The sequence below is a fragment of the Molothrus aeneus genome, chromosome Z (assembly GCF_037042795.1).
Source record: "Molothrus aeneus isolate 106 chromosome Z, BPBGC_Maene_1.0, whole genome shotgun sequence".
In the NCBI taxonomy this organism is placed as follows: domain Eukaryota; kingdom Metazoa; phylum Chordata; class Aves; order Passeriformes; family Icteridae; genus Molothrus; species Molothrus aeneus.
Window position 1 is genome coordinate 11,647,703 of NC_089680.1, and position 24,716 is coordinate 11,672,418.

General features: G+C 46.0%; 1 protein-coding gene across 1 annotated transcript; it reads right to left on the minus strand.

Annotated features, from left to right (window-relative positions):
- Positions 1 to 4,097: 4,097 nt before the first annotated feature.
- Positions 4,098 to 23,806, minus strand: GDNF (glial cell derived neurotrophic factor). Its single transcript, XM_066569329.1, has 3 exons — positions 23,708 to 23,806; positions 22,318 to 22,416; positions 4,098 to 6,766 (listed from the first exon to the last, which is right to left on the minus strand). Exons 2-3 carry the CDS (start codon positions 22,388 to 22,390, stop codon positions 6,282 to 6,284), a joined length of 558 nt encoding a protein of 185 aa, XP_066425426.1. The 5' UTR covers positions 22,391 to 22,416; positions 23,708 to 23,806; the 3' UTR covers positions 4,098 to 6,281.
- Between the last annotated feature and the right edge of the window lie 910 nt (positions 23,807 to 24,716).

Consider the following 24,716-nt stretch of genomic DNA (forward strand, 5'->3'; position numbering starts at 1 on the left):
CTGTGCAAAAAAATGGAAAGGAGTCTCTGTATCTTTCAAAATATAGTAATTCAAAATTGATCTCTAAGCTGTGAGTTTTTTAAAGAAAAAATTCATTTTCAGATAGAAACTTGTGTTAGAAATAATACTGAATGTTAACAAGAAGTGCCTGTTGACCCTGTTTGGATCAGAGGAAAATGATATTAACCTGAAATAAGAATTATGGGACACGTTTACAGCATGTGTGAAGCCAGAGATTAAATGTATGAGTCATGAGGCTCTCCAGGAAGAGAAAACTGTGGGTGAGTGCCAGTGGGAAAAAAACCCGAGGAGTTAGCAACATGATCAGAGCAGAGTGAAATGTGGTAAAGGTCTGGAAATCTCAAAAGACATGAAGATGATCGGGGGCTGGAGCACGTCTCCTTTGAGGACAGGCTGAACACTGGGGTTGTTCAGCCTGGAGAAGAGAAGGCTTCAGAGAAATCTTATAGCAGTCTTCCTGTAAATAAAGGCTTACAGAGAAGTTGGAGAGGGACTTTTTGTAATTGCATGTAGTGATAGGAAAAGGTGGAAGGACTTCAAACTGAAATATGGTAGACTTAGGTTGGATATTAAGAAGAAATTCTTAACTGTGGGGGTGGTGAGGCACTGGAACAGATTGCCCAGAGAAGCTGGGGATGCCCCATCCCAGTGAGTGCTCAAGGACAGACTGGGTGGGGCTCTGAGCAACCTGGTCTAGTGGGAGGTGTCCTTGCCTGTGGCTGGAGGGTTGAAATGAGGTCACTTTCAAGGTTGCTTCCAAGCCAAGCCATTCTATGATTTTATGAAACAGAAATAGAAGGAGTAGGGGGATTGTACAAGGATAAACTTTTTCTATTTGTATGTGAATATTGCTAAGAGAGTATCCAGCTTTGATATGCTTCTTCAGACTCCTATGAAGCTGGAGTAACTCCACAACAGCTGATGGAGTAGTGCTGGTGAGGATGTTCGTGGCTTTAGTCCTGCCAGGACCACCTGGGGATAATGTGTGCAAGTCTGGACCAGGGACTAATATTTGTGCCTTTCCTAAGGTTACAGAGAAGGAAGCTTTCCTCATCAAGAGTGCCAGCAGAAAAAAACCCAAAGGTTTGGGGCAGAAGGAGGAAACCTGTGCATGTGGTAGAGCTCAGATTGCTGTCAAAAAGCTGGAGAAGTTGCGGACAAAACATCAGCTCTTTGGATAATTACAGCAGCCCTTTTCAGCCTTCAAAAGCCCATTGTTTTTTCTTCACTTCTTCACTTGTGAGTGAACATTTTGGGGAAAAGTGAATAAAATGCTACATTTTCAGCAGTGAAAGAAACAATGGCAAGTGAAGACATCTCAGTGCTGACCTTGAGTACTGGAGCTCAGTGCCTGACAAAGCAACTTCCCTTCATCAGGCTGAGCTGAGCACCATGTTTCCCTCACTGGCTTCTGCTGCAACTTGTCTGAAAGCCAGTGGGATTTATGCTGCTGGAATATATGGTTTATTTAGCTATTCTTACTGACCCATGAATATACCTACTGACCATGAATATACCTACTCTATAATTTATTGGAGTGTTAGTGGTTCAGTCCTGTGATGTTTGTGATAGAAAAATCTTCACTTTGAGCCAGTGGGAAATTTTGTCAGGGTGAGGAGTGCAGGCCTGGCCTCTGCTTTGCCTTTTTTCTTTTCCATTGCAACACAATTAACCTTTTCATTAGAAGAGCTCTGTTCCAAATAAGCAAACTTCTCAATGTGTATTACTGAGCCATTTCAAGTTGTCTCTTGCTTTGAAACAAAACATCTTTGTTCCAGCCAGGCATGACATTTGGAGACCTATTTATACAATGTGTCAGCTCCATTTGTTTTCTTCATCCTGATATTTTCCTCTGTATTTTTAGTTTGCCATCCAGATTGCAATGAATGAGGTTGCTTCTGGTTTCCTCCTGTGCTTCCCCAGACTGAGGCACTGGCTGCCTTTGTCTTTCTCCACTTTTGTGGATAGAGGTGAAACAATCCAAAATCAGACACAGTTCTGCCTACTTCATCCTCTTTGTACTGAGACCAGCAGCACCAGGCTGCTGTGGGATGGAGAGATGGCAGAAGGACCTGCTGTGATGACAGCTTCTCTCCTGATGTCCTGCTTGTGGGAAGCACACGGCTGCAATCCCTTCTGCTGGAGGGGGTCTCACTGAGGGACAGACTTCCAAGCTGCATCAGTAAATAAGCCCTCCTTGCAAAATACCTGCCTTTTCCTTAGACAGCCATAGTTTGTCCTAAGTGTCTAGCCAATCATTCTTGTTTGGCAGCACTATGCTAACTGATCCAAGAAAATTCAACACAAAATTGAAAAAGGAAAAAAAAAATCAAGATATTGGGTAGTAAAGCTTTTAACATCCTGATTTTCAGTAAGTGTAAATAGTTATGATGCTTGCCTTATCCTCTCCCTTTTAAAAATTTTATCTATCTTGGGCCATGTTTTATCTTCTAGAAGTGATCCAGCGCCGTCTGCTACTCAAGCAGCAACATAATGTCTAGCCCAGAACTGGCTCTTCCCAGGTACAAATGAAAATCTAAGTCCTTTCTTGAAATCTTTTACACAACCTGTCAGCTGAAGGTTTCAAACTGCTTTAACACATACAGGGTGCCAGCAAACTACTTCAAGCCTCACTTTAACCAGGAAAGGAGCCTGCAGCTGCCAGCCCAGCCATGGTAAGCCTGGCTCTTGCAGTAGCAGAACCTCTTTAGTTCTCTCCAAATTGTCTTCACCAGGAAAGCTGGGGATGAAGGGTGAAACAGCTCCATGCAAGCAATACTGCTCCTGCCAGCTGGCCCACTCAGAGCCTGATAGGACCAAGGAAGGCATTTGCATTGACCTTCTGCTTCTCCATCCCTGTAATAGCAGACAGAAGGCCTGTAAGAACAGAGATTAAACTTTGGAGCACCTCACAGCTGTGTCTGACATAGACACTCCCTCCAGCTCTTGGGAAAGCGCACAATCTCCTCTGAATGTGGACCTGCAGGTCATTCCCATGCCAAACACTTAATGTGTCCAGCTTTTGCATGTGACGGATGGGCTTGTGGAGGCAGTGCCATGTGAGGAGGAATGCCTTTGGTGGTGTGCGCTTCCAAAGCCGGGCCTGTGAGCTCTGCTGTGCGCTCCAGCAGCTGGGGCAGGGCTGCGTGCAGGGTCCCCGCCAGCACAAATGAAACCAAGGCATCCATATGCTGTGCATTAGGAGTGTTTGATCTCCTGCACTCTGGCTCGCCGTCAGACGCTCCCTCTTCCTCTCTGCAGCAGTGCAGAGTGCGGCGGTGAAACCTGTAAGTCTGCGTGTGTTTATGGGCCCTGTGATGGGAACTGCAAAGCTTAACACGAAACAGGCTGGCCACAGCCACAAAACCTGTCCTCATCTGTTCCATAATCATGGTGGAAAAGAAAATTCCTTGAGTTTTATTTTCCTGTTTGAAGATGAAAAAAAAAAGAACTGACAAGGTAGATGGAATTTAGTCCAACTGATGTGACACCTGGATTAGAAAATCAAAATGCAATCTCCTCTGAGTGCAGGAATTGTGGTCATGAATGGCCAAGGCCACATGGACAGCTTCAGTAACCCCAGGGGCAGCTTCAGTAACCCCAGGCTGGAAGCCTGCCCCTGTGTAGACTACTGTCACCGTTCACCATGCATTTTCAAGTCAGTTATTGCAGTGACTCAGTTATGTTTCACGAAGAAGCTACAGACACCTCTGATCCACATTAAAGGTGTTGGTGAGACAGGAGAGGAGGGCTCCACTCCATGGAGGATCTTCTGGCCCTGCAGCATTGTCTCATGCAGATTGGGAAACTGGGCAACACTGTAACTTAGAAACTGTATGGTGGGGAAGCACAAACAACAACCATGTAACAATAGAAATGAATTTTATTTTGTAAAAAGTTATAAAATGAATATTGTACAAAAATAAAGTCTGTAGAGAACTTTGGTTGATTAACACAAATGACTGAGACATATAATTGCAGGTGAAGTAAAAAAATCCAGAGAAGCACACTCCTGTCTTCAGTAAGGTCTAAAAACTAAAAAAAAAAAAAAACCAACCAAAAACCTAAAAAAAAAAAAATCACAAACTTTACCCTTTTGTATTTTGAACATAGAGATTTGCTTTGGTTGCAGCCCCTTCAAGCTGCACAGAAAATGCTTTGAGGCAAGTTTTCATCAGCTGGGGCAGGAGAAAGCTCAGCTCTGAGCGCTGTCGCCGATCAGCTCCGGCAGCGCAGCTGAGCCTCGGTGCCCGGCCGGCGCTCGGTGCCACCTCTGCCACCGTGGTGGTGTCACCACCCCCGAGCAGCACGGAGGGGCTGGCAGTGTCCCCGTGGCAGTGTGAGAACAGACCCTGAGGCTGGTTCTCCAGGCCTATCCGCCCGGGAAAGCGGCGGAAGCCGGGGATGGGTTACATGCCATACACCTGGAACACCTTTCTATGCCTGGTCTGGTCCTTCTTGACCTCTAGACCCTTCTTCAGTGGTGCCCCAAGGGGCCCAGGGCAAAATGAGTATGGAGAGCCATTACATGCATGAGATAAAAGGTTGGACCATGGTTTTCAATAAGGATTTTTTTTTCATGTTGCTTTTGTGGGAGTTGATGCTTCACTGGTTGTCAGGTATGTCTAGTGACCTGCACTCCTGCTCTTTTGGGAAAAATGTCTCCAGAATGAGAGCTTGTGTTAGCGGTCACGTACAAACACCTTTGCTGTACAACCTCCCTCCTCCTAAGGAAACTTGGACTGTTCTGGTGCATGGGTATGATCCTGTAATGTTTCAGCAAATTATACAAAACACTCTGGTTATTTAACACAACTGTTTACTTGCAGGCTATATTAAATCCAGGGCTAAAAACTAGTAAGAGGGATTTAACCTCTTCTATACGGAAGTATGGAAGGAAAAGCTTAAATAAATATAACTAGAAATTATAAGGCTAAATGTGATTATTTTCCATTTGTCAATGGTTATATGAGGTCAGTTGGCATAAAGTGTGAGAAAAAAATGTGGCTACATTTAAAATATGACTAAAATTAGTTTTTCTAACAAATTGCTAATGTTGAGCCAAGTCCTGCGACCCTCACTCGTCCAGAGCCATTGCTGCTCCTGCACATGCACGACTGCAGTAATTTTCAAAAGGCTTAGTGTCAGGAATAAGGGCTGCAGGCTTCAGCACTACCTTTTGTGAAGATAATCAAGATTTTGTTTAAAAGTAAAAAAGGTAAAGTAAGTGATTTTTTGCATTCAAGTTAACACCTTCAATCAAAAGCATGGACCGTTGTTCCCAACGTCTTTGTCTCTCTATATCCCCAAGTGCCATCTACTTTGGCACCTTTGAAAGACACTTTAATAAATAAGGAGACTCATTACTGAACTGTAATAAATAACAATAACTTAATCTCAATAAATATCTTCTGTATACTTATGTCTCTGAAGGGATGCATTGCATCAAGTAGTCTCTTTCAATCACAATGACCAAATAGAAATGTAGTTATGCAAGTGACATTAGTCCTTTGTAAACCTAAAGAAACGCATTTTGTGTAGGCTGGGCTTGTTATTTCTCTTACTATACTAGGAAGAAGTGCTTAAAAACTCAACTTGTTTTCACAGGTAGCAGAAGAACAAAATCCTGCACTCAATTTGAAGAAACAAAAGATGGAAATAACCAAACTTAGCCAGTAAGCGGATCTGTTTTGCTTCATAAGAACTTGAGCCTGGTCATTTTGATATTTGCCCAATATCATCTTACTTACAAGGGTAATCTTATAGCCTAGGAGCTGTCCTAAGCACTCAGGAACTGCCCTCCAGTGAGCAGTAGCACAATGTGTCTTTCAGTAGAGCTGAGGGCACAGGGGATTAGTAAGGGACTCCTAAGCTACTTCTTAGCTAAGCTTCTTGGTATAACTGGTATATCATGGCATAACTACAACACAGCGTGGTATGGCAGGGTTGTGTTTTTAAGCACGTTCCTCATGGATTGAGTCTCACTGATGGTGGATTGAGTCAAACAGGAAAGGTAGCGTGCACATCATCCATCCATCGTCATCTCCACCTGAGCTTTTATCTAAATCCCCATAGGACGCCAGAAGTCTCCATCCTTCTACTCTGCCGCATGCCTCCTTATCCCCAGGCTCTCATGGCTCCCTAGTCTGTGTTCTTGGTCCTTTTTCCTCACTTGGAGCAGACACTTCCCTGGGAACCTTGGTCCCTCTCTTTGCAGCATAGCAGGAATGGAAAACTGGTGCCGCCTCGACATGCAGCCGTCAGACGCATCCACACCTTTTTGCGGAATGTTTTTTCAGTATGTGGTAAACCAGGTTATCATCCAAAAAGGACAAGTCGTCATCAAAGGCTGTGGGTCTGCAACAGGCTTGCCTCACTTTGTCAGTGACCAGTTTTTTCTTTTTGGTTAGGTTTTTTAAAATTTTGTCATAGGTGGTCTCAGCTGCATCACAAGATCCACTGCAATACCGGAAAATTAGCTCTTCTTTGGTTTCATATCCCAAATCCAAGTCGGTCACATTTAAATGTATTTCTGTTAAGACACATCCTCGATTTTTGCCCTTTTGATTCCTTCTTCCTTTTTTGTTGGAATTCTCTATGTTTGTGGCTGCATTTTGACGGTTTCTCTCCCGCCTAGAGAAAATCGGAGTCTGTTTATCTGGTGACCTCCTCAGTCTTTTAATAGTGGCTTGAATAAAGTCCACTACCTCATCAAACTGATCTGGATAATCCTCTGGCATATTAGCTGTTTGGGAAAGAGAGAAAAGGCTTTGTCACACATCACTTATCACAAAGTTTGTCCATTCACAGCTCAAAGATATTATGCACATGCAAGCTTTTCTGCCCATCACTTCAGAACACATGCCCAGGACCCTCAGAAATCAAGGAGAATTTGGAATGGTTTAGGTCATCGCAGAAACTCATTTGGGGAAAGATAAATGAGACATATTTGTATTTCTGTGTGTGTCTGCTGATGCTTGGTATCATTTCAGCACATCTTTTAATACTGAATGAGCCCTGTGGAAATAGAAGGAAGGAAAAACATATCAGGGTATGAATATTAGTTAAGAGGTGGATGAAGCCACCAGTAAAGAGGTTATACAGACTCTTCCCAGCAAAGTAGCAACAGGAAGAGGTTTCTTTAAAGCAATTTTTCCATTATAGTTGTTAATTATTTTCTTTTCACACCAGCAGCAGTTAGTATTGCCAAAGCCACCTGTCAATAAGGTTTTTGGGCATGACAGAAGGAGGATTTCCTGGGGTACCAGACTGAGAAATTATTCCTGGATGAATGCCTGGGTTTTTACTGCTTCTAGGGGATAATTATTTTCATAGCTTTTGAAAAATTTCTCATGTAAGTGTTTTGTATCACAAGATGCTGATCACACTGAGTAAAAATAGGTCAGAATAGAAGTATTATGTTAATTTTTTAGGGAAATGTTATGAATGCATTTTCCTTTTACAAAAATTTGATTTTTATTCTATTTGATTTATCACTTGGTATATCATTGAGATGAATTACTCAAGTAAATTGCACTACAAAGTCAATGAAATGTTTTGATACTAGCAGAATGAACCTCTTCAGGAAGGGTGAAATTAAATGTGTTCTGAAATTCTTATAAATTTTGCCATTTCATCATGATTTGGAAAAAAAAAAAAGCATTTTAAGATCCTTAATCTTCCCATGGACTAAATCCCTCAAAATTACCTGCTTTAGTGAATTCAGAGAACTAACAGAGGGTACAGCTTCCAGGACCCTGTGTGTGGATGCCCTTACCTTGCATTATTAATGACCATATCTTAAACTATATTGCAATATCAAGATCTTTTTTTCTGATTTATTGCCCCAAAAATTCAGACTTCTTGCTTTCCATTAAGTCATAAGAGAATGCTCCTCTCTGTACTTAACTCCTAAAACCCAACACACAACAGACTGTGTTACACCAGTCTTGCATATATGGGAATATCCATCTCCAATACTCCTACAAGTACTGCAGGAATGCCAGACATTGGGAGAGGCAATATCCAGCGCAGTGCACCTGGTCAGGAGCTGGTACCTACACAAAGGCTCCCACTCAGTGAGGTGCTGAGATTGGAATGGTTCCTTAGGCAAAAGCTCAGCATTTCCACTTACTCCACTCCATTACTTCCATTTCCATTTACTCACATTTCCCTAACGAGCACAGTAGGATAGGAATCCCAATGAGTGACTGAGAACAGGTACCCAGCTCAGACAGGGTAGCATTGACTCTGTTAACAGGAGGCAGGAAGGCATGAGGCTATCCCCACTACCTAGCAAAAGTGCATGCTCATATCCTCAGTAGAAACACCAAAAACAGAGGAGAGGGGGGGCAGCGGGATCCTAACTCTGCCAGTGCAAAAACCTGCTGAAACAGAGAGCATCTGCACATGATCAGGAATGGGGACTGCTGCCTGAAGTAGCCACATCCTAGAGGCCTCCATCCATCAATAGTGACAGGTATATGTTTTCTGATGGATGGACCCAGCAAAACAGTTTAGCTTGAAAAAAGAGTAATGGAGGCTGGAAACCTTGTACCTCCACATAATGAGGGTGATACAAGGCAAACAGGGTGCTATAAACTGTAGAGTCTGGAACTGAAAAAAGTGAATTACACTTTGTTTTATCCATGCTAAAAACAACAATGCCAGAGAGCAGTATTCATGTTCCAAGACACAAAAGAGGGATGGCTGCTATCTATACAGCTAGTTGGAGCCTGAACAAGGTAGGACCCAGTCCCATGTCTCTGCAACACCAATGGTAAGTACACTTTTCTTGCATTCCTCTATCTCTGTAGCAGGTAACAAAATACACACTGTGAGGAGGGTTGCTTGGATGGATGTGTCCACTGGATGCACCAACCAGCTCCCTTGCAGAACAGACTGGTCTGCCTAGTCTGTACAAGTATTGCCCAACCAAGCAAGAACCAGGTCCAGGCAATAGGTGGGCTATGTTCCTTTAAAGCAACAAGGGCTAGACATCTTTCTAGACTCAGTTAAAAAAGATGACCCACATGGAGCTCACATAACCCCCATTGCTGAAGTACAAATTTGGCCTTGACACAGATACAGATGGAAAGTAGCTGGAAGAAGGCACTTGTTGCTCGGGACTGAGTAGTTTCTAGATTTCCTACACAGAAACTAGTTTTCTTAGTCTATAACCAAATTAGAGAAGGATGTAGCCCTGAGGAGATGGCTCTAGAAGTGCCCTTCTCACCTTGAACTCCAACTGCCCTCCTCTCATACCACTGTGACTACCCCAGCCCACACCCCCTTCATGTATTCTTTAGCACAACCTTTGTACCAACAGTATGATGCAACGAGACCTTGGCTATGGAGAGTGAAACACAACTGTAGGGAAACATACGAGGGCTTAACAAAATTAATGCAGTGATCAACCATCAAGAAGGGGACAAGAGACAGCTATAGTAAAAGCCAACCTATATGTAGAGATTATTGCTTGCAACATTCAGCCTTATGCTTATCTCAAGCGTGGCACACTGACAGGGCAGTGAGAGCTCCTTCTCCTAAGAGGGGAGAAAGAAAACTATGGATTAACTGAAGAGATAATCCAGCTTGGCACATCACTTGTAAATGGCTTGCAATTGAGGGGCAAAAATACCACCTAGCCCTGTGAGAGTGCTATAGGCAGGAGTGTTCTTTGGCTAAATACCAATCAGACAGCTACAGGGTTCAAGCACTGTTCTGGCAACTATATCCTGGAGGGTAGTAGATAGGAGGAGGGCAGACCCATGTGGTGGACTGTGTTCCTGATAAAAGTGCACACTGAGATCTATCCTGGTTCATGTGTGATTCCTACCCCAGCTGCACCAAGGGAGGTAATGCCACTGAAAGCTTTCTGCACTGCGAGTGGCCTGTGATATTTCAGGCTGAGGAAACTAAATGCCACTAAAGAGCCCCATGCAATGCTGGTGATGCAGTCATGCACTGTCAACCCTGCAGAAGGTGCGAGCAGTAGGGCAAAAAGTAGATCAAATAATCAAACCAGCAGCATTCAACTAGAGAAGTCCTACTTATATACACAGACAAGCTGCACCCAGAAAATGGGGTCACTGGCAGCAAGACTGGTCCTGGTAATGTCATTTAGGCTCTAACATGAACTTTTCAAGAAGTGTTCCAAGTGCCTAATGGAGCTGAGGATCCCTGCTCTGCTCATGCCCTACTGCAACACCAGGGTATATTTTAGAGACTCACTGGGAGGAATGCCAGTACTGTTTGTAAGATGAATTCCAATTTCCTGCCTCCAGTGTGGACTTTCTCTTCAGCCCAGGCAACTGGAAACTATCCCATGCAGTTATCTAAATCTACCAGTAAGACTCCTGCAGTGGCCCACAATATTTGGAGATTACATCACTGGAGGAGACAAAAGGCCTGTGGGTGATAATAGGAAGCTGGTGGGAACAGTGGGCACAGAGCTCCCCTTGAGAAAATGTGCAGGTCATCCTGGTCACTGTCTGCCCACCTAAACTACATGTGCTGGTACAGGCTATATGAGTACATCAAATCAACACAGTGGCAGCTGCATTACTGGGCTACTCAGTGAGACCCTGCGAGTTTCTGTAAGCAACACTCTTCTCTGCCTGAGGAGCCCCAAACTGGTTGTGAGCAATGCAGCAATGCTCTTTTGGCAGCTTCCAACGCAGTGCCAAGGTACCCCAGGTTTGCTTCCATAATTTAACAGTCTTAGCAACAGCTCCAATCCCTGCAATCAGCCAATTTTCTACTGCTTAATAAATCAGTCATCAGTGTGACTACAAGCAGTCACTAGGAATGGATCACAGGGGTCTGGAAGAAAGATTGACAACCAGGAGTGAAGGGAGACTTGTGTTAGCGCTGTGCTGAGGTGCCAGCCATGGCTCCATAGGGATATTCAGCTTTCCAACAAGCATGGGTGTGAAGACCTAGAGCCTGAAACAAAACTCTGAAAAACTGCTGAAATAGGACCCAGAGCAATCCAGTGGAAACACCAGCACTGACACCAGGCATGATGCGTTGAAACCAGAGGTGAATGCTGAGGAAGCTTCCATCAGACATCATACATGGATAAGCAATAAGCTCTGTGACTAAACTCCGTAAAAGGCTAATAGACAGAAGGGGAGGTGGAGAAGACTGACTGCAGGATGTCCCCATCCTGGTGGGCACGTGGTAGATGTGCTCCAGGGATGCTGAGACTTCTCTGCACCACAGACATCACGTGCTGAGTGCTTGTTTGGTCTGTGCACTGTTTTAAGTTCTGCTGGGGGCAGTGGGGGTGCTGAGCAGAGCTGTGGCCTGGGAACATCAGCGCACTCATGGGGGCTGCCTTAGCGAGCAGCCATGGTTTGTAAGATGAATAAAGCTTTTTGGTAGAGGGGTACTTTTTTACCCTTCTGCCTGCAACGTTGTTTAGAAAATGTTTATAGTCTCACAGCATCTTAGCTTCTCTCACACTGCATGGACTGCGCTGACTTGACTGTGCAGCAGAGTTTGCTGGGGGGGTTTCACACCCCTGCCAGGAGCAGATACACATTTTGCATGTGTGTGTATATGTGCTTCATTTACACATAGACACACACAAACACAACTAATTATACACACACATGCACACATTTTTTCAAAACAAACTAGTTTACTGACAACACTTGCCTTCTGCTGGAAAAGCTGAGAGAACAAACACATGACAGATGCCTGTCACGTTGTGCAATGTGCCAGCAGAAAATGCTGGGATAATGGCATTAAAGCAGCAAAGATCTCTGAGGAGATCCCAGTCTCAAGCTCCAGGGTGTGAAGGAATTAGAATTTAAAAATTGAAAGCCACCTAGGAGAGGACAAGATAGGATAGGATAGGATAGGATAGGATAGGATAGGATAGGATAGGATAGGATAGGATAGGATAGGATAGGATAGGACAGCCAGAGCAGCATGTGCTCAATACAGGTTTGCAAAGGTTTTCTTGCATGTGTGATGCACCTTAAAACATGTATTTCCCAAAGGAAAGGAATGTATGTCCTACAAAAGTAAAATCCTCCCTTAGGGAACACGGGATCTCTCTATGTCTTGCTCAGAGTGTGGGAGAAAGGCTCACAGACCCCTTTGGTTGGGTGTGATGGGCTGAGCCCCACCACTTAAACTATGGTGCCATACACTGGTGTGAAGTCATGAGGTTTTGTTTGGGTTTTATGTTTGGGTTTTGTTTGGGTTTTATGTCACAGTTCTCAAAGCTGTTTCCTGACTGTCCAGCTCCCTGAGGAAGTCTCTTGGAGGCAGTCTGTGTGCAGGCACCTGCAGGTGTTTTTGCATCACCCCTGCCTGGTGTCCCTGCAGCAGGAGCCTGGGGAGGCAGCAGGGAACTGCATCCACCACGTGTGTCCTGCTGTGCTCAGCTCACTCTCCTGCAGCTCCTTTCCATGCTCCCTCTTTCATCACCATGCCACCCAGGCAGGAACAGGCAGAGCCTTTTCCTATGGTTGCAACAAGAGTACAAGTTTGTTGGGTATTGATGGCAGTCCATGTGCCACTGTGCCTCTGAGCACCTTCTCTGTATCCCTTGTCCAGCTGAACAAGGGCTCTTGATCTGTGGAGATTTTCTCACATAACCAGAAAAATGAATAAAAAAGCAAAGCAAGAAAGAAAGAATGAAATGTCACAAGACTGATGCAAATAGAAATCTAGCAGAGTGATCAGGCTGACGACACAGCTGGTGAACACCTTCAACAGAGTGAGACTCACTTAAAATACTAATTTAAAAACCAAACCAACCAACCAACCAACCAACCAAGAAAAAAAAATTCAAAAAACCCCAAACACAAAGAATATTTGCATCATCTGCTTGCTCTTTGCAAGCTGTTTGCTTGTTTCCTAAACACTTAGGGCACAGTCAGATCATAGCTTTGACCCAGACTCCTAGGTTTGGAACATCCTTCTGTAATGCAAACTGAAATTCTTGCCTCACTGATGTTCTCTGGAACCTGAAGTTTTGACCTGCCTGTCCCCAAGCACACTCTCTGTCCCCTGGGCACAAGAAAGCTGGCGGCACACACAAGTGAAGGGTCCTGCAGCCAAACAGCCATGGCACTCCCCATTAGCCCCTGGGGAAATCCAGTCCTCAGTTCTGCTTTGGGAGTGCAGGGAAATGTGCCTTCCTGCGGGCATCTTCCCCACTGCAACCCCACTGCAAACCTGTCCTTTCATTTTTATTTAATTAGAGACACCATGTGACACCAGGACTGGGATCTGGTCCCTGTGCTTCCTAGAAGGATAAATTATAAAGTTTTCTGATAGACCTCTACATGAAACAGGTCTAAATGGATACTCACACCAAATACACCCCATTATCAAAAAACCAGTCTCCGTTAAGTAAAAAGGCACAATTTATTTCTATCTGTTCAAATGTGATCACAATTACACTTAAAAAATCTATTAATTTGATTTTGCTATCAACAGATTCATTTAAAGCTGAATAGTCCCCTATGTGCAGTGGAAGCAACCTGGCATGATAAAGCAAGAAATCCTCAGCTTGTACCTGATTACAAACTGATGGTTTAGATTAAACCTTGTATATTGCAGAAGAATGATTTATATAGGTGGGTTTTCCTTTTTTTTTTCAGCCTCATAAAACTGCCACATTATTAGGCACTTTACAAACCCTGAGCTGAAGTGATGTAACAGAAGTCACAAAAGGCATATTAAACATTACAAAATTAGGTTTTGCTTTTAGATTGCAGTTTTTATGCCTGCTTTTGTGACAGTGTGTATAGCCATCACATAAAAACATTGGACAAAACACTTAACTGAATTATTTCACTTGAGCACAATCTTTCAATTAAAGAATTTCAAACAACAGGATCAGACCCTGAAGGATGATTTCAAAGTTCTAGGGATTTGGTCCAGCTCATTGTAATGGTAAGGAATATTTAGAAAATTTACATCTAGATCTGCATAAGTATTAAATGGCCCGTTTTCAAAAACAGTTCTGGTATTTAATCTGGGACCTTCATAATCAAACCAAATCAACCAAATAAAAAATGATTACTTGACTTCATAATCATGATTTAATTTTTTAAAAAATATTTAACTTGCTTTGCAGTACTGTTTTCAGGTGCTTATTAGAGAGGTCATGGCCTGTCTGAGCACAGAATGCCTCCATCTCACACCACAGGGATGTATTTAAGAGAGATTTGGAGCAATTTGTTTGTGGAAGTGCAACCTTATTCAGGTTAAAAATACCAATGTGATGATCATTCTGCTTTACAAACTGAGAAAGTAACAACTGTGTTGGGGATAAAACATTTGTTTTATTGAAAATGAAATATTTGGTATAAAAAGACAATATTATATCACACATCTAAGTGAAGCTGGGTGTTAAAAATAGTATGCTGAAATGGTTTTGGTAATTAAACAATTAAAATACCACCTCTCTGAGGCATGACTTTGCTATCATGCCTTGCCTGAAAATCCATGGGACCAAGAGTGAAATGGAAACTCATTGGTTGCATCCATTAGGAAATAGAGCATCAAACAAACCAGGGTCAGCTCATCCTTAAATGTTTAATACAGTTCTGTATCACCTCACTCCCAGCCCATCCTGTGGCTCCCCTCAGACTCAGAGAGCCCTTAGAAATGGAGCCTCTTCCTGGTGTCACTTGTCTCTCATCAAGGCAAGTGCTAAATAACCTGGTGGGCGGTGTCAGGGCCACTCACACCACTCAGGTACAATGAGGCAACGCTGGTAAAAGGCACAGGATTGACCTTCCTGGTGTTCTTGCTCCTGATGGAGCAGTCAATTCTGTGTTTGTAGCTCACTAGCTATTTAACTAACTCACTAACCCTGCAGCTTCCCACGTGTTGATCAGGACAAATCCACAGATTTGTCTGTGGATTTGAGTCCTTTCTACAGAGTCCTTTGTATTTTCACTCTGCCATGCTCGGCAGTGCCTCCCTTTCTGTACTTTGCTTGCGTTCTTGCAGGTAGAAATGCTGGTTCTCAACAGAGGAAGAAAGTGGGGAGACAATAGGACCACCACAGCTGTTGCCAGTGTGGGAAGTCCCTGAGCATGGGGGGGAAACAGCCAGGTCAGATGGGCTGTGTGAAGCAGGGGAAGTCATGAGCTGACCTGCTCACGGGAGTTTATTGTTCTTCACCTGGTCCAGGCAGGTTGCTCACAGTGCCCAATGCTGGGCTGCCCTCCTTTGCTCACCCCCACCTCTGGCCTCTCTGGGGTGGGCAGAGGAACATCTCACCCAGCAGTCAAGCAGCAGAGGAGCAACAGGAGGATGCAATCTTGCCTCTGGCACAGAGCTTTGAATCACCAGCTCTGAGCACCACAGAGCAGTCGGCTTTTCAGCAGTCGCACCTGAGATTTTGTGGCATCTCCTGCAGATGCTGCCAGGAGCCCATCTGCGCTAGGACCTTATCCTAAGGGATGGTGGGTACGTGAGCACCCTCAGAGCATCCCTGCATCAGAAGAAGTTACAGCACGAAGAGTGTAAAAGGGGAAGATAGAAAAAGTGCCAGTATCCTGGCTGAAGCCACCAACCAAGTAGGAGCCAAACATAAGGACAAGACACATACCTGTTGACTCCTCCCTAAGACCTAGTATTCTCCCACATCCATACCATGCTGAGTAAATACCCAGCTTCCCAGTAAAACCTAGGTTTACTCCCAATATTTTGTTAAGCTAGAACCTCAAATCCTGTGAGAGCCTTGGATGAGTATATATGAGGGAGACCCGAAACCTGCAACCTCTGTTAGCATGAACACATGCAGCCAGCTAATAGGCAAGCATTCAGGTTTTAATGGAGGAAACACTGATGGTATTTTCTTCACCATCCCTGATGCAGCCCCGCTCTCTTATGACATCAGTAAAAGCCCACGATGCTAACCCAGCCCCTCTTTAGTAACAGTTCACTGAAGGGAAAGAACACGCTTAAATCAATAACATCAGCTATTACTACAATGCCTGTGCTCTTATGCTGCATCTCCCTTTGGGTTTTAGAGCATCCCCAAGGAACAAAGACATGCAGCAAAGCAGGAAGAACAGACTCCAAAGGGACCCTAACCCAGTCTCTTTCCTGTGGCTGTAGACTGGCAGAGCAGTCTGGGCAAAATCTTGGCTGATGTTTCTCTTGTAGGAATCTCTGCTGCTATCAGATGTGATCTGATCTATAAATAACACATGATCTTTCATTGTTGCCTTTCAATTGCCTGCATTTCAATGTGTTTACAAAAGAAACAATATGGAAGGTTTTAATATTGCTAGTTGAAAATTGTTATTGCTATAGTAATCAGTCCCTGGCTCTAGGGCAGGTGCATGTGCTCCACTGCAGAAGGGCTCTGCTGGGAAGTGTGGAGTGGCACTTTGCCAGATAGAGCTGGTGTGTGCTCAGAAGAGCAAGGTCCTTCCTAACTGCTACACTGGGTGCTACATCCCTTCAGAAATTTCCCAAGTAATGGCTGATTTTGCCAAAGAAATCACAAATGCTTTGGATGGAAGCAGAGATAGTCCAGATGTTTGTACACAGTTTATTCAAAGGGGATATGACCAGCTTGCCTCTAAAAGCGTGGCCACCAGAGAAGTTTTGGCATACTGCTATAACACTGCCCAGTCACAACACAGGAAAATAAATACATGGATTTCAGTGTTTGCTTATTTTAAAGAATATTCCTGTGCAATAATCTTTAAAGTATTTGCACAAGTTCTAAAGACTTCAAAGAAATGTACCTGCAGGTTTCAGTTTAAGTGATGTATAATGGAGCCTAAACTTCTGCTAGGTCATACGAATGGCTTTATTCCTTAAAAAAAAAAATGCTGCTACATGAAATACCTCACAAAATTAATTTTAAGTCCTTGATCTTAAAACATATTCTAACATACAGTTTTGTCTTAATATTTTATTTGCAGCTGTGTTTTTGATCCTATTTTCTTTCATCTCTTTGCAATCATGATTGAAATTCCAAGAACTGAAATCTTTCCTGTGGTTCTCTTTACCAAAGGGTATTTCTTGATCAGAAACTGAGCTGGTTTTGTAAAAAATGACCACTCTGCAGTGCTAACCACTCTACCATCACTAATGTGTCAGTGGCCTATTTAGATGTCTGATGATCCTGGACATGGTTATGCTGCAGTATTTTGTATTGCTTGTTTATTTCTACTTATTTCTAATTATTTCTTACTGCCTCAGAAATATGGGAATCCACAACAAATGTAGTTATGTAGGGTTTGGCCTATGTACTGCAAGTTTTATGGTGTAATCTCTAGATAATGGTGGGGGGAGGGAGGAAAGCTGGGTATTTGCACTAGATGTTCACCTCTGAACACCTGCAATTGTGGCACAGTGGAACTTGATGACCCAAATGGCTTCTCAAAGCCTTTGTAACTTTAATTATTTTAAAACTGCTTTTTGCAGTACTAACCAGGAACTAACCATAGGTTGCAATGTCTTTGTATAATTTACAAAGACATTACAACCTATCAGTCAGAGGATCTTCTACTGGTGGACAATGACTCCTTCACTGAATTCAGTGACAGTCTAATGAATATTTAACACAACCAAATTCTTCAGCTTTTCAAGGAATGTTTTGAAGCTCTTCATCTGCAAATTCTGAACATGGATATTTCTAAAATATATTGAAGAGTCTTATGAAAGATAACATAGAAAAGTATGTCCAGGTATGTTATCTGTCAATAAACACCTGCAAAACATCCAACAGCATCCACAGTTTCACTGGCAATCTTTTGAGGTCCCTAAATTGAAAAGCAGCAAAGAACTAACACTTTCAGCAAAGGATAACTCAAAATGAGAAACAGAACTTTATTATCCTGTAATTCAGAACTTTTTTTTCCTTAAGTCACAGAGTGTTCTTCACTGGAGTATATTCAGCATTTATACCTGAGACTGCAGAGGAATTTGCTTTTAGGGCTACATGCCTGTGGATTTAACCACATCTGACTGGTTTCTTTATTTTTCTAGAATTTTGCCCATGAATGGACCAATCTGAATGCTTGGGATTTCTGAAAGCCTAGATAACCTGGGTGTCCCTGTGCAAACAAACTTTAGGACATACATACACGTGCTGGCTTGGGCACCCAGGATGGGCACTGGCGGGATGCACTGGCTGTGCTGGATGCACTGGCTGTGCTGGGCACACACAGACCAGATGGCACAAGGTGGCACCTGCTCGGGGTGGCTGATACCTCCCTGAGGCACTGGGTTTACTGTGCAGGGCAGGTTACCCCTGCAGCTCCTGGGTGTCCAAAGCACATACGCCACACTGTAGGTGTGCTGAGCAGGAAAGCCTGGGCAGAAACATGAGAGTTGCAGTTTGTGACATTGAATGGGCCTAATAAATATTGTAGGGAAGGAAATGCATTCAGCTAGAAGCATAATTAAATACTGGTTTTGCCTTAAAGAGCCCTACAATACCACTATTTTTTTCTAGATACTTTCCATATTAGTTAATAAAGTTGCATCTAAAACCAGTAACTCAACATGAAATACACCTTCGAAGGAGTAAGAAAAATTTTTAACAGAGATATAACACAAATACACACCATGGTGTGTCACAGCACGTACCAAAGGAGCTCCCACAGTGAATGACCATTCAGTAGCTGTAGAGTAACCCAGACACCATGATGCAAAATCTATCTTTTCCTCTTACTAGGGGGGAAAATCCCATGGGGAGATGTTTCATTTAATTCTACCTGCTCACCACTAGCTCTTTGTAAACATTCTCACTTGATCAAGAGGATACCTATCATACCATGGATTTTAGGACACTCCAGTCCTCACGTACATGTTGATGATGTGCATCCAACAGCAAGCAGTTACAAGACGTATTCACTGGCGACTGTGTATAATGCAAACAAGCGTTTGGCTCCCTCTGCACTGTCATGCTTTTGAGGCTGCTGACTTAGTATTTAGTTTATAATAATGTGGTTTATATTTGTTCTACTTGCATTTGGCATTTAAGCTAATAGTGTTCTTCCTCCAGAGGATTGTAGCATAAGGGAAACAATGAAACAGTTACAAACTCTACATCTATTCTGGTTTTTGTGGGTGTGAAATAAGCTATCCCATGAATATTGATGCTAAAACACCTACAAATACTGGATTCATCTCCAATGCACTGCATTTGTGGAGGATACTCCAGCCTCCAGTCCAATTAAAAATGCAGAAGATTGCAATTGCTAGCACCCTCTGCCATCTCTGATTACTGCCCTGAACAGCAAAGGTCAGCACATTACACCTGATCAGCCCAGGAGGTTAGAACCCTGCCCGGAGCCTGAAATGAAGGGAGGTTTCAAACCAACCTGAAAGGGATGGGGTAACATCAGGTGACCTCAGAGTACTTTGCAGAGAAAGCAATTCCATCAAACAAGAACACAAAAAGGTGTCAAGGGCCTGGGAAACAGGCAAGCTGTTTGGCCTGCCCTTAGGACTGGACTTGATCTCACAATCCTACTAAGCCCTGATGCAAGTGGTGTATGGGAGACACAACTTCCCTGGAGTAAGAGTAGTGGACCTTGGAGCAAAATGGCTACAAAGGGATTGCTTTAGAGGACAGCAGTGCACCTCTCTGAATGCACACAGCACCCAGGGCCCACACACTGCCCTGTGCATATGAGGCAACACAGGCAATGATGGTGCTCCCACCACTTTGTGAGCTGTCTCCTGCCAAAGCCCTTAGCAAAGCAGCTGACCAACAGCACCCACAGAGAAGGGAATACATGGGAGCTGCAAGCACACCTCTGTGCTTGTGGCACATTGTGCTCTGATGGCAAGAGAAGCCTTCAAGTGGAAAGGGAAATGTACATGGTGTAGACACTGATTCCTATTGTGTACTTAGTTCTCTGTCTTTCCTGTGCTGAAGGGTGCATGCCACCAAATTGTAAGCGGAGAGAACAAATGTGTCAAAGGCACTGATGAGGGTGACTTAAGCAAAAGGCTGCTGTGGCAGGAAGGCAGTGATGTGCCTGGGAAGGATCAGCCTCACAGCCTGTTTGCAGACTGTTTGCCAGACACTGCACACTTTTAAATCAACAAAGAGCATAAAAGTGCACCAGAGTATTTCACTGCTCTCTTACAGTCACCTTTCTGCAGGTCTCCTCTGACTCATCTGACTTGGCAACACAGAGATTAATTTCTAACTTTCAGACTCGATTGTTGTGTTAAGTGCTGCCCTACAAAGATCACAGGAATGCCCTGGGTTTCCCTCAATTTCTGATGTGAAGAACAGTACTGCTTCCTTTGCTCTTGCAGCCAGGACCATTTGTTAGTGATACACAGAGTTAAAAAATCGAGACCAAACTATCAGTCCATTTTCAAATGACTATCCTGGGCAATAACCTTCCACCCAGCTCTGCATGGCTAAGCCCATGTCTGTATCCTGGAAACAGAGATAATATTGATACTCCCACAGCTCAGGTAAAACACAGGTTGTCTTTCTTCCTGCTTCTTGTTTATCCAATCCACAGGAAAGAAAAAAAAGAAGATGCAATGATGAGAAGTTTTGGATACTAGGAACTGAGAGAACCACAACTTCTGCCTATCCCCTTGAGCTGCTGTAGAGGAATCAGTTTACCAGGGACCATATTCCCAGAAGGCAGTTTCAAGATAAAAGGAGGCATTGTACAAATACTATCACTCTGGAAAGATGGAGCATTAATGTTCTCCCACCCTGAAGCTTATGCGAGAGCCACAAACTGGCTAATGATTCTTTCTCCCTAATGCTCTCCTTGCACCAGCACCTCAGCCAGCCTGTGCAGAGGGGAACAGCACAGTGGCCTGAAAAGCTGATCACTGCCTTTTGCAGGACAGCACTTATCCACCACATGGCTTGCCATGGAGAAGAAGATCACCCTGTGTGATAGCCCCATGATCCTGGCAGGCTGTAGCCCTCTGAGGAAACACTTTTGGCCAATCTCCCTCTGTGGAGGGGCTGAAAGGATGTTAGGGTTGCCAGTCTGTGAGCAGCAGGAGCCCAGGCTGGGACACACGGAGGCGGGAGCCCAGGCAAGATTCCAGCAGGGGGGAAACACTAGCAAGAGAAGGGAAGAGAGAAGACTAAACAGGCAAGGGCATAAATGCGTGTGTATGGAAGAGACGGGTGTTCGGGAGGGGTCAAAGTGAAGTCACAGCAAATGCTTGGTGCCTCCTCACTGCGTTAGCCTGGCTGCTCCCAGAGAAACCAGAGTGTGGCTGCCTGTGACTGGAGCGGTGGCAGGCGCAGGGAAAGGACATGCCTCCAGAAAAGGAGATAGAAATGAATCCCAATTACTGGATACTGTCTGTATCCTGTAACGAGCTAAACAGAGAGGGGGATGAGCAAGGGCAAAAGAAGCAACCTTCAAACTGTGTCTGCGCCTTTGCTAAGCGAACGTCTCCACTATTCATGTGAGTATTCGCCACTCCTTACTGAGTCATATTACCTCTCTCTTTAAAAAGCCACCAGAGTTAACATAGCGCTCACATACCACTGTGAAAATCCTGTACCTGCTATTGTAGGTACAGGACCTATTATTAGCAAGGCATTATTATCTGTCATTTGGATTGTAAACTGTCTTACTGTGAGCTAGCTCATGTGGATTGCTCTGCATCAAGCTCCTAACCCTGCCACAGCTACTCTTCCGTAAATTTCCATGTGGACACACTAATTTCGAGATCAGAATCCAAGGAGGATTTAATGAAGCTCAGCAGTACTCCAGGATGTGTACAGTGCCTCCCATCACGGAGCCAAACCTCCATCAGGACTTGCGCCCACTACAGGCAGAGAATAATTGCATTGGCAGGTCTGAGCAGGGAGAGGAGGCTGAGGCGCTGGAGAAGGAGTTTCAGTGCCTGCGCTGCGAGGGGTGTGAACCAGATCCTCCTCTCGGCTCCTCTGCATACAACAAACTTGTACCACCCGCCTCCCCACGTTCTTCAACCAGAGGGATCCTAAGACTGCCAGGAAGGCAGGGCTGGAGTGAGCAGGGGGCATTGCAACTGCAATTGTCAACCCCCAGCTTTGGAGAATGACTAAGCTTGGAGCTGCTCAAGCAAGACCAAAGCCAATGACACTGCATGTGGAGAAACAGGGGCACAAAATGGGAGGATCCTCTCCTCACCCTGATGCCTGAGCAAAGGGAAGCGAGTTTAGCAAGACAGACAGCAGTTGCTACAAAGGGGAATGTTTCTTACAGTCACTGTGCACAGCATAGGGAGGCAGCAGGCTGATGGGGGAGAGATCATCTTCAGGTCCCTCTACCACTGAAGGGGACCCCTTGGGAGGCGTCTTACCGGTGGGCAGGGGCAAGGTGGACACCGTGTTGAGCAGCACCACGCAGACAGCCACAACATCCCATAACTTCATCTTAGATCTCCTTCCAACACGGGCCCCTGGCAGAAAGGAGAGGCAGGGTTAGCTCCCAGCTGCTATGTTCCCCAGTCCTGCCTCAGCCCTGAGACAAAGCGGAGCAGTCTTGCACCCCAGATCACACTGGGTCACCCAGGCCAGGCCTGGATGGAACAACAACTGCTCTTCGTGCAGCCAGAGGAGTGAGGTGGGCTCTCCCCAGCCAGTAAGTGGTGTGGGAGAGGGAGGCACAGGATGGCCTCCAGTCCCTTTATGCCTGAGAAAGCTGCACTGGGGAAGGCAGGCATGCAGGCCCCACGAGTCTATCTGACAGAAAGTGTGACCATGGCCGTGTGCTCACTGGCAGGCAGGGTCACCTTGTGCTTGTTGAGCACCTGGGCAGCACCAGGGCACTTGTTCTCAGGCTGGCCCGGGGAGGACTGGGCTGATCTGGGGTGCTGGTCTGTGCAGACTTGATGTGCTACAAGCAAACCTTCCTTTCCTTTTCCCTCTCTTCCCCTTCCCTCTTTTCTCTCTCTTATTCCCTTTCTTCTTCCCCCCACCCTTTCCCTTCCACTATCCAGTCCTCCCCTTGCTCTTAATTTTTTCTGTCCTTTTTCCGTTCATCTTCACTTGTCACCTTTTTTCCTTATACTCCTCCTTTTCCCCATTCTTTCCTCTCTCCCTATTGTCTTCCTCTTTTCTTCCTATTTCCCTTCCCCCTTACTTCAAGATTTCCTTTTTTTCCTTCCACTTTCATTTTTCCTTTCCTCTTTGTTTCCATCTCCCTTTAATTTTCCTCTTCCCTTCCCATTTCCCACTCCTTGTATTCTTCTCCTCCCCTAGTCTTTCTTTCATTCTCTCTCTTTTTCTTTTTTTTCACCGATCCTCATTCTTTTCCGTTCTCTTGCCTTCTCCCCTTCCCTTCCCTTCCCTTCCCTTCCCTTCCCTTCCCTTCCCTTCCCTTCCCTTCCCTTCCCTTGTGTCTTTTCCTTTTCTTCTCCTCGTTCCGCGGCCGCCCTGCCCGAAGTCTGCCACGGCACGTACCCGCTGCCCTCTGCCCGCCGCCCGGGGTAGCAGCTGCCCGCGGCCCGGTTCGGCTGGCCCGGGCAGCGGCACAGGGCAGTGTCCGGCCCGGGAGGAGCAGCCCCGCCGGGAGGACCCGCGGAGGTCCCGGTCCAGCGGCGGGGCTTAGGGCGCGGCTGCCGCTCGGTGCGCGCCTTCTCCGCCGGCCGCTGCCTTCGCACCTCGCCGTGTTCGGGGAGCTGCGGGGCGCCCCCGGAGACAGTGCCCGCCCGCCCCGCCCTGCCCCCGCGCACCCATCCTCGCCCTCACCTCTGAGCTGGTCTCGTCGGACCCGAGATGGACATTAACGCCGCGGAGTCAACCAGCCGGCCGGACGATTCATGTGGGCAGCTCGGGGTCCGACTGCCGGCACCCTCTTTGCTCAGAGGAGGGGGGAAGGGGGACTCGTACGGAGGAGGAGGGGGTGTAAGGTCGCAGGTCTGGATGGAGGCAGCGGGGAGCCGGCAGCACAGTCCCCGGCGGCCTCCCCCGCCGCCGCCGCCGCAGGTGCTGTGCCCGCGGCAGGAGCGGCGCCGCGGGGCTCTCTGCCCGCCCCGGCCCCGGGGCCGCGCTCAGCAGCGGCGGGAGCGGCCCGAGCCGCGGGGAGCGCCGCCTGGCAGCGGGAGCTGGCGCTGGGTGCTGCGCTTGGGACCCTGCCTGGAAATCTGAGAAAGACACTCCATCAACAACTGCGGGGAGTCAGATGAAGACATCAGCGCTCCTGTAACGCCAGCGCGTCCAGCACTGCCGGGAGCCGCGCACCGCTCGGACACGCACACCACGGCGGGAGAAAAAGAAAAAAAAAAAAAAAGAAAAAAAGAAAACCAAGAAAAACCCCACCCCAGCGGAGGAAGGAAGGGGAAAACGATTAAAAAATAAAAATCGAACCACCCCCCCTCAGCCTGCTGTGAGAATCAGAGGCCGGCACTGGGATTTGTAGAGCCGGTAGCAGCAGCAGCAGCAGCAGCAGTGAGGCTTCCTCCTCCAGAGCGGGGTCCCGTCGCGGCAAAAGCTTAGATCCAAGCGGGAGCGCGGCGGGAAGCTGGGCCGGTGTCGGGAGCGCCCGCTCCGGCTGGGCCTGGGCGCGCCGGGCTCCCCGGGCGCCGGCGGGGCTGGGTGGGGGCGCGGGGCTGGGCGAGGCGCGGGGGGCGCCGCACCCGCGGACGGAGTGAGCGCGGAGCCGGACGTGCGGACGCGGGGGCTTTGCCAGGGCGACTCGGCGCCGCAGATGGATTTATAGGGCCCTTTGGCAGTGACGCGCCCTCCGCTGATTCGCTTT